General features: G+C 58.3%; 4 protein-coding genes across 4 annotated transcripts; 2 read left to right on the top strand and 2 right to left on the bottom strand.

Moving 5' to 3' along the window:
- Window positions 1-278: 278 nt before the first annotated feature.
- On the top strand, window positions 279-2,549 carry SPRG_08281 (hypothetical protein; the record flags this gene model as incomplete). The annotated part of the gene is made up of 6 exons (XM_012347523.1): window positions 279-652; window positions 700-950; window positions 1,012-1,136; window positions 1,214-1,998; window positions 2,053-2,422; window positions 2,466-2,549. The coding sequence occupies 6 exons, from the start codon at window positions 279-281 to the stop codon at window positions 2,547-2,549; spliced, it is 1,989 nt and encodes a 662-aa protein (XP_012202913.1).
- A 960-nt stretch (window positions 2,550-3,509) lies between these two features.
- SPRG_08280 (hypothetical protein) lies at window positions 3,510-5,234 on the bottom strand (the record flags this gene model as incomplete). The annotated part of the gene is made up of 1 exon (XM_012347522.1): window positions 3,510-5,234. One exon carries the CDS (start codon window positions 5,232-5,234, stop codon window positions 3,510-3,512), a length of 1,725 nt encoding a protein of 574 aa, XP_012202912.1.
- A 1,887-nt stretch (window positions 5,235-7,121) lies between these two features.
- Window positions 7,122-7,798, bottom strand: SPRG_08279 (hypothetical protein; the record flags this gene model as incomplete). The annotated part of the gene is made up of 3 exons (XM_012347521.1): window positions 7,122-7,179; window positions 7,239-7,659; window positions 7,704-7,798. The coding sequence occupies 3 exons, from the start codon at window positions 7,796-7,798 to the stop codon at window positions 7,153-7,155; spliced, it is 543 nt and encodes a 180-aa protein (XP_012202911.1). The 3' UTR covers window positions 7,122-7,152.
- Window positions 7,799-9,032: 1,234 nt separating this feature from the next.
- SPRG_08278 (hypothetical protein) lies at window positions 9,033-10,200 on the top strand. Its single transcript, XM_012347520.1, has 2 exons — window positions 9,033-9,770; window positions 9,815-10,200. Exons 1-2 carry the CDS (start codon window positions 9,057-9,059, stop codon window positions 10,160-10,162), a joined length of 1,062 nt encoding a protein of 353 aa, XP_012202910.1. The 5' UTR covers window positions 9,033-9,056; the 3' UTR covers window positions 10,163-10,200.
- Window positions 10,201-10,465: the final 265 nt, after the last annotated feature.

Genomic DNA, 10,465 nt, shown 5'->3' with positions numbered 1-10,465 from the left:
TCGTACTACTTTAGCTGCGCCTCCTTACCAACATGACCTGAACACGCGACTCGTGCACCGCCTCAGCTACAGACAAAGGCGCCGATGGTTTCGCAGGCGCAACAGCCTCCAAGTACCTCGGCGGTCCAGACGACCTTTTTGCAGCCACCGAGTTGCCGCCTCGTCGACGAAATGAGCGTCCACGTGGCAGCACGTGCGTGCGGCAAGGGTGCCACTTCGTCCTCGAAATCCGGATATCCCGTACTTTCCGGATGCACATCCTCGGCGCATCATCGACCATGGACGTGGACGCCGAGACGCTGGCGACGGCCAGTTGGTTTGTCGAGGACGCCTTCAGCGGCATCGCGCGGCCGCATCCCGTCAATGGCGCCGTTGCGCGCCGCCTGTATACTCTCTACGCCGAGCTGCACTACGTGCGCGGCCTCGCGCTGCTCGTCCTCGTCAGCATCTCGTTTGCTGAAGTGCCATCGTGGTGCGGCGCCTCTTGCGGCGACCCCGACGACGATGCGACGCCCGTGACCTTTGGCCTCTTCACGCTGCCTCGCGCGCAAAGCGTCCTGCTCGAGGCGGCATGCCTCGTCGTGCTGCTCGCCAACGCGGGTCTGCGGTACTCATACCTGCGCGAAAGCTTCTTCGCCACCCGCCGTGACAGGTCCGTGCTCGCCGTCGCCTCGACGCCTACTAGAAATATCGATGTAGCGTGGCGGTGCTGCTCTTGTTGCTTGTGGCGGCGACGACACTTGTCGCGAGCGAAGCATTCCCGACGCTTCGGCCGATGCAAGTGTATCTGCGCGGTGCGATTGCCGCCACCAAGAACCGCAGTCTTCGCCGCACGGCGCGCAAGATCTACGCCGTTTTGTGCGAGATCCAGCACGCGCTCCTTCTTATTTTCGTGTTCGTACTCTTTTGCAGCTGGATCGCGACCGTGCTCTTTCACAACACGACCGAAGGTCCATTTATTCCATGATATTGTCGCTTCGATTCCGCAATCACCGCTTCTATCGCTGGTAGGGACCATGTACCTCGTCAACATCTACGAAGCGAGCTGGAACCTCTTTGTCTTGCTCACGACAGCCAACTTTCCCGATGTCTTCATGCCCGCGTACACGGCGCAGCGCGTCACCGTCCTCTTCTTCGTTTTTTCCTCTGCTTTGGGCTCTTCTTCCTTCTCAACGTCGTCCTCGCGGTGACATACAATGCGTTCATCCGGCAGCTCGCGTCGTTCAAGATCAAGCGCCAGCGCGTCCAAACCGCCAAGCTGCAGGTCGCCTTCCAACTGCTCTGCCATGTGCACGGGCGGGCAACCTACTCGAGCACGGAGCTCTCGACCCACGACTGGCCGCCGCCGATCGGAGCGGCGATTCCCAAAGCCACGTGCCTCCGCCTCTTCGAGACGCTCAACCATTACAAGAACATTCCGTACATCAAACAAGACAAGATGCACGTGCTCTTTGCGACCCTCGATGTCGCACGAGACGAGCAGCTGAGCTGGCCCGAGTTTGCAAGGCTCTGCAGTGTCTTCCACGCGGCGCTGGCGACGCGCACCTTGCCTTTGCCCGAACTCCAACGCTACTGTCCGCGCCTCTACAACAGCGCGTCGTTCCAAAAGCTCGCGCGCATGGTGTGCGACGCGCGTCTGGACACGATCATCGACACGCTGCTCGTCATCAACGCGGTGGCGATCGTCCTCGAGTCCTTCCCCGTGCTGAACGGCACCGCCGCCGTGCCAATTGAAACGGAATTTAGCGTCTGGGCACGCCTCGAAGGCGTTTTCTCGATGATCTACGTGGTCGAAATGATCCTCAAATTGCTCGTCTATGGCCGTGCCACGTACTGGGCGTCTCTCAAGCACCGGTTCGACGCTATCCTTACCATTGCCATCGCGGCCGTCGACATCTACGCGCTCTCGTCCTCCCATGCGGCATCCCGCGCCCTCGTCCAGATCCTCTTGGTCGCGCGCTGCCTTCGTTTGTGCCGCCTCATCCTCAACGTCCAGCGGTGAGTCCGACCTTGGCGTATCCTATCAACATATCAAGTGTCATGAAACCGTAGCTTTCGCGTGGTGTGCCTCACGTGGCTACGACTGCTGCCGTTGTGCAAGCATTTGATGCTCTTCTTGGCCTCTGTCATGTACTTTTTTGCGGCCGTTGGGATGCACCTCTTTGGCGGGCGCATCTCGGTCCAGGCCCTCCAAGCCCAGTGCCCCACGAGTCCGTTTACGACAAGCAAGTACTTTGCCAACAACTTCAACGACATGGCGAGCGGTGTTGTGCTGCTCTTTGAGTTGCTCGTCGTCAACAACTGGTCGTCGCTCGCCGATGGCTTTGTGTGCGTCACATCCAAGTACGCGCGCTGGTACTTCGTCGCCTACTACGTCGCGAGCGTCATGGTGCTTTTAAACCTCGTGATTGCCACAACGCTGGTGCGCCTGCTCATCTTGTGGGCGGTCTAACAAGAGCACATAGGACGCGTTTGCGGGCGAGTACGACGCCGAGCACAAGGCCGACGCATCGCTACCTGAGGCGAGCGGCGTGCAAGAGTCGGTGTAATAATCATCTCTCTCGCGGGCCGCTATACAGACGACAATCGCATTATGCAATACACTCGCCACGAGTGCTACAACTAGAGGTGGAGAAGACCCATGAATTCGTCCAACGACGCATGCATAAAACGTTATATCTTAAAACACCTACCCCTGAACGTCAAGGGTTAGGTGTCGGTGTGGGTCGCCTGTAACGACCCTTTTGACGACGCGCAGGAACCGATGCCACGATGCGGCGCGTCCCGTGTCTGGTGGGGGTCGCCTACCTCGTGCTTTCAATGGCGTGCAGCGTCTGGTACCTCTCGATCCTCTTCCCCTACCCCCAGAACGACTCTTTTGCTGGCTTTTCCCTCCACGCCCAAATGTACCTCTTGGATCTCTACCGAGTACATCTCTGGACAACAGCTCGAGGCTCGATCGACGTCTTTAACATTTCGTGTGCGCATTTGCAGACGTACAACAACATGCCGTCCACGAGGCTCGAGATACAGACAACGTACCCTCGGGCTCTTCTCTCGTTGCACCTTCGATCTCGGGCGGCAATGGGAGCTCGCCCAGGCTCCGTCGCAGGCTTCCTCTTGTCGAGTAATTGCACGCGGTGGCAGCGATCATCGATGACGAGTACGACGTCCGACGGTAATGACGTTCGACAAGAGGTCCTAGCCTTGTAGCACGACTGCTGCTATTCGCATTGAAACAACTTTAAGCCACCTACGACGTGCTCAAGCACATTCGACGCTGTATTATGGTCGATGCTCCAGTCGAGTCGCCGTCACATCCCGCTGGTTGTGTCCGCTACGGCGCAAGAGAGAGATGTCAACCGCTCGTCGGTGGGCGAAAGAGTTGAGATAGTCATACACAGGTTGCGGAAGTCCCGTTGCTCCAGTTGGTTTATATTTGCAGTGTCAAAGATACTCATTGACGACCTTGGTAATGTACACGGTCTGGGATAAATAGCACCAAAAAGTTAGACGACGCGACTTGAAGCTGGGTCTTCGACATCTTCGACATCGTCGACGTACTCGGCCAGAATGCGCGTGACAATCACATTGCCGTGGACGTTGAGAGCCGTCGAGATGCGGTCGATGAGAAAGTCCATCGCGACCACGAGCGCAAACGACGGCGGCACCGACTCGTGCGGCAGAACGGTCTTCCACACCGTGAGCAGCATGACAAGGCCTGCGTTCGGGATAGGGGCCGTGCCCATGGCACCGAGCAAGCTCATGCAGTAGAGCACGATTAGCTGCGACGACGAGAGGTCCACGGGGCCGCTCGAGCGCGTCGCGGCCAAGAAGACCGTCATGAGCGGGTAGTAGAGCCCGGCCGCATTCATATTGATGGTCGTGCCGAGGGCCATGACGAGCGAAGCGAGCGAGTTGGGCGTCGTCCGCGTCGCTTGGAGGTCGGCGAGTGCGATCGGTAGTGTCGCCATCGACGAGGCGCAGCCAAATGCAAACGTGTAGGAGGGAAGCAGATGCTTCATGAACGCAAACGGGTTGGTCCACGTCAAGACAAAGAGGAGGAGTGGCAGCACGAGCAGTGCGTGGATCGCCACCCCCGACGCATACGCCGCGAGGACCAAGAGCGCTTGATGGAGCGTCGCCGTGTTGGCGTCGAGGCTCGCAATCGCACCGCCAATCAAAAACACAATCGCCACCGGCGTGAGCCGAAGCAGCGCGTGCACCAAGACCAAGAATGCATTTCTCGTTTGGCGAACGAGGTGCAAGAGGGGGTTGGCGGGTGGGACGCCCCCCCGCGATCGATCGTGGTGGCTGCGCACGACCACGACGCCGAGCGGCAATGCAAACATGATGACGCTCAGCAGTGTGCCGTCGGCAAAGGCGCGGAAGATATTGTCTGTCACGAGGAGCTCGAACATCCGCAGCAGCTGCGTCGTCATGCTCGTCACATCGTTCGAGTTGAGCACGCCACGGGACAACATGACATGGTTGACGTCGGCGATTTCAAACACGGATGGCGACGACGACGTGCAGCCCACGGACCCATTGCCCGCCATCGCGAGGTACAGACCGTTGTGGCACTTGAACGCGAGGGCAGGCGACGTGGGCGCTGATGCCGACGGCGCGACGCGGACAAAGAGCGGCTGGAAGAGAAGCGCGACGCCGAGGCCGAGCGCCGCCGAGAGACCGCTCGAGAGACCAAACAAGCCGAGTGTCCGCAGCCCGAGCACGGACGCCTTGCCCTTGTTGACGGCATCGGCAATCGCGACGGTGATACCTGTAAACACCATGGGCACGACGAGGCAGCGCAGCGCGCGCACAAATAGATCCCCGGGTAGTGCGACCCAGATCGAGACGTGTGTCTTGAGCAATGGCACGCGCGAAATGAGAAAGCCGAGGCCGACACCGAGGATTGCGCCGAGCAGGATTGCCCGGCCGCTCACGACGAGCTTGGTCGCGTCCGACTCTTGAATACGAAAGTTGATGGTGCGGGGGCAGGGCGGCGGCGACGGCTCGGCTTGAAGCATGGGCGGAATTGAAGCGGCGTCTTGCACGAGCTCATACTCGGTACGCGAGTCGGAGGTGTAGTCGGTGCGGGCGAGGCTCGTCGCAACTGGACGACGACAGGAGGCGGTGTCCGTGAGCGAAGCGCCTCGCCGCATCGAGCGCGCCGCTTGGGCTTGGGCCAAGTCGACGGCGGAGAAGAGCACCACGCCCGACGAGCTGAGCATGATGCGAGAGTATTGTGAAATGAGTCTTGCTTGTCAGTTGGGTGTGAGTAGCGAGGGTGGTGCGCAGTCCAGTCGAGTGACTTGATCTATCGTTCGCGAGTAAACGTGATGGCCATCTTGGTATCTACGTTGGGAAGGAGAGAGTGGACAGGTCATCCAGAACGTAGATGCCAAGATCCAACTGCGGGCGGAGATTGACCACCCATTTGTGCAACATGTGGTAAGCCGTTGCTTGAAGCCCGTGGCACTAGGCTAACGGCAAGGATCCCACCTTGATCCCCCTGCGCTTGAAATATGGTCGGCGCCTGTCCAGTGTCCATCGGCGCATACAGGCGCTGCGGTGCTGGCCTCAATGCAAACAAACGGTCGTGTCCGCAATTCCGCGACCCACGATATCGTCGAATCGCGATGCATACCGAGGTATCGTCCAAGTGGCGATGTAACCCAAATTGCAAGAAACCATGCGATCTCACCTTGGTTTGTGGGGCCCTCCGTGTCGCGGCAGTGTAAAAATGTAGCTATCTGCGAGTTCGTACCACGTTGAAAATCGTACGACGGAGACGTCCACTACCTCGAGGATGGACTGCGCAGCCGCGGAAGCCTGGTCCACGATGCAAACACACACAAGGCGTGTCAACACGGCAAGCGCACGCGCCAGCGACTGTCTGGCTACTTGCTGTCCGGCCAGCGCGCGCGATAAAAAGCCAAAAATCGAAGAAGGCGACGAACCAGCTATGGATGGTCATTTCGGATGGAAAGCAGCAACGACAACGCGTTGATCACAGATAGCACCAAGCACGTTCTGACGCATCTATTGCACAAGAGACGGACAACCAACGTGGCTACTTTGGCGCGTGTTTGAGGCCCGAAGGTATGGCGATGGACCGTATCTCGCAGCGCGTTTGGGTGTGCGTTGGGCAGACATGGGCGGGCGCGGACTCTCGTGTGACGACAGCGCTTGTGGCTATTAGCGGTATGGAAACACATTGGTGGGCTCACTTCGCCATCCTTACCCCTCACCTGTTGTTGGGTCTGGGGCTTTGTAGTCGTCGTGGGCATCGAGTGGGCAATGCAAGCCCATTTCTAAGCATGGTGCGAAGCGCTGGGTGCGAAATGGTCGCCGACAGCTACAGTGTACCGTACGGACATAGCCGACCAAGAACTGCGCTTCCTGGTGTTCGAACACTCGACCTGACGTACGAGACGAGCGAACAGCCCCTCTCCTGAACTGCTTGGTGACGCTGCTGGAAAACGAGCACTGCGATCTTTGCGATAGCTCGGTAGTGCGGTAGCGTCGATCGACCGCATCTATTCACCTCCTGTGCCCTCCTTGGCGCAGTGGAAGCGGTGCATGTGTCACTCACGGGATGGGCAGCGTTGTTGATGTCCCGGTGACCGTAAAAGATGCTGCTTCAAGTGGACGGAAGCGGCCGCGCGGTCCACGTCAATCCTGCTTGGCGGTTGCTCTGAACGCAATCGAGCTGGCAAACGCACGCTGGCAGCGCCATGGCGTCAGCTCGTACGAACGGTCAGCGTAGAGGCGGGTGCGAAGAGGCAATGTTGGACATATAAAGACCCACCGTCGCGCCGAGTTTCGCATCAAAAACGTACTAGTACAGGAAATGAGAATAAAATCGAGCGTTGGAACCCTTTCACGTGCTCTTGTATGGTTTCTGCAGTGTATTGACAACTTGCTTTCTCGTCATTTAGCACCTAGGGGATCGTACACGACCAATGGGTTTCCTTGGGTAGCACCTTTCAGCCAGCGCTAGCCACGCCGCGCAATCAAGTTGCTTAGTGGGCGTCAGCAAAGTTGGCGCCAGAGCACTCGCGTTTGCTGCGCTGTGCGACTCTCCACATATCGTTTCGAGCAACAGGAGACAAGTCTGCGTTGTGGAATTGATACTTTTCTCTTCTCTTAAATATCAAGCATGTACGTCACCATCTACACAGAACGAGATATGATCTGCTGCGACTTTGCTGGAAATAGCCAACTCGTAATACCTGGGATAGAAGAAAGCAGCACACAAACATAAATACAATCGACCAGCTCAGCGCGCACGACTCGGGCGTCTCGTCTTCGTCTTGGAGACCCGCGGGCCCAAAGACAGCGTCCCACGGAAAGGAAAGCGCTTGGAAAAAGACGACGCTGCCCCAGCTCACGCTGACGTCCGGCGTCGGCGACCGGCGACCGCTGCTCGTGCTGCGAACGACCGGTTTCGCCGCTGCGAGACGCGCGACGCGGCGTTCTTCATGGTCGTCTTCGCGCGCCTGGACGAGCACGCGACCCATTGTATTCGCAGCGAAGAAGGCTCGCACGGCCTGCCGGATCAGTGCGTTCTTAGGCTGGAGCGCAACGTTGGCGAGGACCAGCGACTGGCGACAGATGGGGCAGGGGCTGCCCACGAGCTCGAGCAAGCATTCGCTACACACTACAATGAGACGCAAGGCGCCGCTGACGCCGCCTACCGGTCAAAGCTGTGGCCGCAGTAGAGCGAGACGGGCGACGCGAACGGCTCGAGGCACACGGCGCACGTCACGTCCTCGGCGGCTAGAGCCATCATGCTGCCAGCGACCGACAAAGGTCCGTTTTGGTTGTGAGATTGCCGCAACGCAGCTCGCCGCGCTGTGATTGGCTCTTCTCTTGGATATCGTCGCTATGGATTTTAGTATATACATACAAACATCAAGATAGGAATGATTACGACGGCCACTTTGCGACTGCGTCAACCGCGCCCAAAGGTACCCATCGCAACAACACGTCTCTGCGTCCGGTCAGTGACAGCTTTAGTGACTCGTGGCGGAGAGGGCGCCCATCATGGACAGCCTTGAAGCAATGGCGCGCTGCCAGCACAGAGCGCTGCGACCGCGTGCATGAGAGTGGTATTGGCGACAGGGCCGTCTTCTACGGTGCTGCCCTCGGAAGAAGAAGGGCGAGAAGAAGACGTCATAAGAAGGCAATGAGGTCGGTGTCTTTTGATGTGCATATAGCCCCGCTTCCGTTGGTCGCATTGCGCGCGGCTTTAGAGATAAGTGGTTGGAACGACGCGATGGCTCGAGGCTGCGGCCAGTGTGGACGTGTCAAGCGAGCGGATGTTGTTGCAGCAATCGTGTTCAGGAGCGGTGCGCCGTGGGCCGTGAGCTGTACGCGCCACTCGAGCCCGAGGCAGGTGCCCAAACAGAAAAGTTCGGTCTGTATGGTACATCTTGTTCTGGAGGAGCCATTGCTGGACGATTGCAGCGCGTAGCTGCATCGCTGTATAGGGCCGGCTCTGGTCTGGGCTCTGGTCTTCTCGATGTGTGTGCCAGCACGAGGTCCGATACAGCTGTACAGTTTCTAGGCTCTGTTGCTCCAAGGGGCGCCTCACGAGTTGCCCATGCCAACAGACACCGAGCCCGTGCACGGACCACACCATACACTGCGATAAAATGAGTACGACCCCGCCTGTCAGTAGCGAAAGCTTCACAAGCGTCTTCGCGAGGTCTTATCCCCACAACGTACATCCTTCGTCCTTGCGATATGCGCGAACGAAGGCGCAGTTGCTACGGTACCGCTCCCGGTGCCATCGTGCGTCAAAATCGGGTCTTCTTGAAGCATTCACACACCAACTTATGACCATCTTTTGTCAACTATGTCTCTTTTTGTCCGAGTTTTAGTCCGAGCTTGAAGCTCAAGAACGCACCCGCTGATCACACAGCGTTCCACGTTTTGATTGGCATGCGGGTAGCCTCTCAAAAGACCCCTTGGAACCAACGCCGCCGCTTGGCCTTTGAAATAAGATCGCACAATCTTCTTCATTTTGAGTTTGGAGGTCTCAGAAAATGGTCGACGCCGCCACCGTTCCGATCCTGCCCAAGGCCAAGCCGGCGTCGTCGCGCCCGCGACGGCTCGTGCTCGCCCTGAGCCTCGCACTTGGCTGTCTCCTTGCCGTGACCAGCACAACAACCACGCCAGTCGCACCCATCGAGCTCGCGCAGGCGGCACGAAATACCGTCGTCTTGACACCCAACCCGATCATTGGTGTCTTCTCGCACCCGACGACGAACCCGAGCGATGGCGGCCCGTACGAGTACATTGCGGCGTCATACATCAAGTGGATCGAGAGCGCAGGTGGGCGCGCTGTGCGCATTCCGTTCACGGCCCCCGAGTCGGAGCTGACGCGGCTTTTATCGGGCGTCAACGGCCTCCTCTTCCCCGGTGGTGACCCGCTGCCAAACGCGCAAGCGCAGTTTCTACTCGAGTCGGCGATTGCGCTCAACCAGAACGGCACGTACTTTCCAGTGTGGGGCACGTGCCTCGGGTTCGAGTGGCTCGTGCAATTGACGGCCCAAGACAATGGCATCCTCGACAAGGTGGACGCCCAAAACATGAGCTCGACCATATCGTACACCCCGAGCGCAGCGTCGAGCCGGCTCTTCAGCTACAGCCGCTCGTTCGATGCGCTCACGACAGCGCCGCTTACCGCCAACTTTCACCACTATGGCATCACTAAAGCGCACTTTGATGCGACACCAAGTCTCACAGCCTTCTTCAAGGTACCATGAGGTGTAGTCGATGATGGGCTATATCTCAATGCTAGGCGCTCGCCACGTCGCTCGATCGCCAAGGCGTGTCGTACGTGAGTGCCATTGAAGCAGTTGAGTTTCCGATCTACGGTCTCCAATTCCACCCGGAGAAGAACCCATATGAGTTTGGCCGGCTTCCGTCCGGGGTGTTTTATGGCGACATCGACCACTCGTACCCGTCCCTCCTCGCCGCCCAAGCGTTTGCCCACTTTTTCATTGGCGAGGCCAAGAAGAACGCGCATGCGTTCCCGTCATTTGAGATTGAGTTTGAGAATATCCTGTACAACCACGCGCCGTCGGCCGCGCACTACCCCGGTTTCGAGTCGGTCTATCTCTTCAAGCCTTTTGGCGCGGCGTACTAGGTTAAGTGGACTATAACATGAGAATGTGACTTGTCAACAGAAGCGAGCGGAGATCGAAGCGACGACCACTGAGGTTGCCTCGTTAACGATGAACGGAGGCACTTGACCGCTGCGCCACAAAAAACCTTGACCTGGAAATCGAAGGTCGCTGCCGCCAACCCACACTTTGTAAATGTCGATGCAAAGTTAGTCATGCGTGCTGATACTCCATGACCTACGATGATGGCCGTGGCCTTCGTCGATGCTCCCATGATGGAGCGCAAGATGCTTTCTCCTTAGTAAAAGCAGACTCTCAGCCATGAT

This window comes from Saprolegnia parasitica, assembly GCF_000151545.1.
Source record: "Saprolegnia parasitica CBS 223.65 unplaced genomic scaffold supercont2.36, whole genome shotgun sequence".
In the NCBI taxonomy this organism is placed as follows: domain Eukaryota; phylum Oomycota; class Saprolegniomycetes; order Saprolegniales; family Saprolegniaceae; genus Saprolegnia; species Saprolegnia parasitica.
The sequence above is the reverse complement of the archived record's forward strand: the minus strand, read 5'-3'. Positions and strand labels throughout refer to the sequence as shown.

Coding starts and splice junctions, on each gene's coding strand:
- SPRG_08278 (XM_012347520.1), top strand. CDS start 9,057: ATGGTCGACGCCGCCACCGTTCCGATCCTGCCCAAGGCCAAGCCGGCG. Junction 9,771..9,814: donor GTCTCACAGCCTTCTTCAAG/GTACCATGAGGT, acceptor TCTCAATGCTAG/GCGCTCGCCACGTCGCTCGA.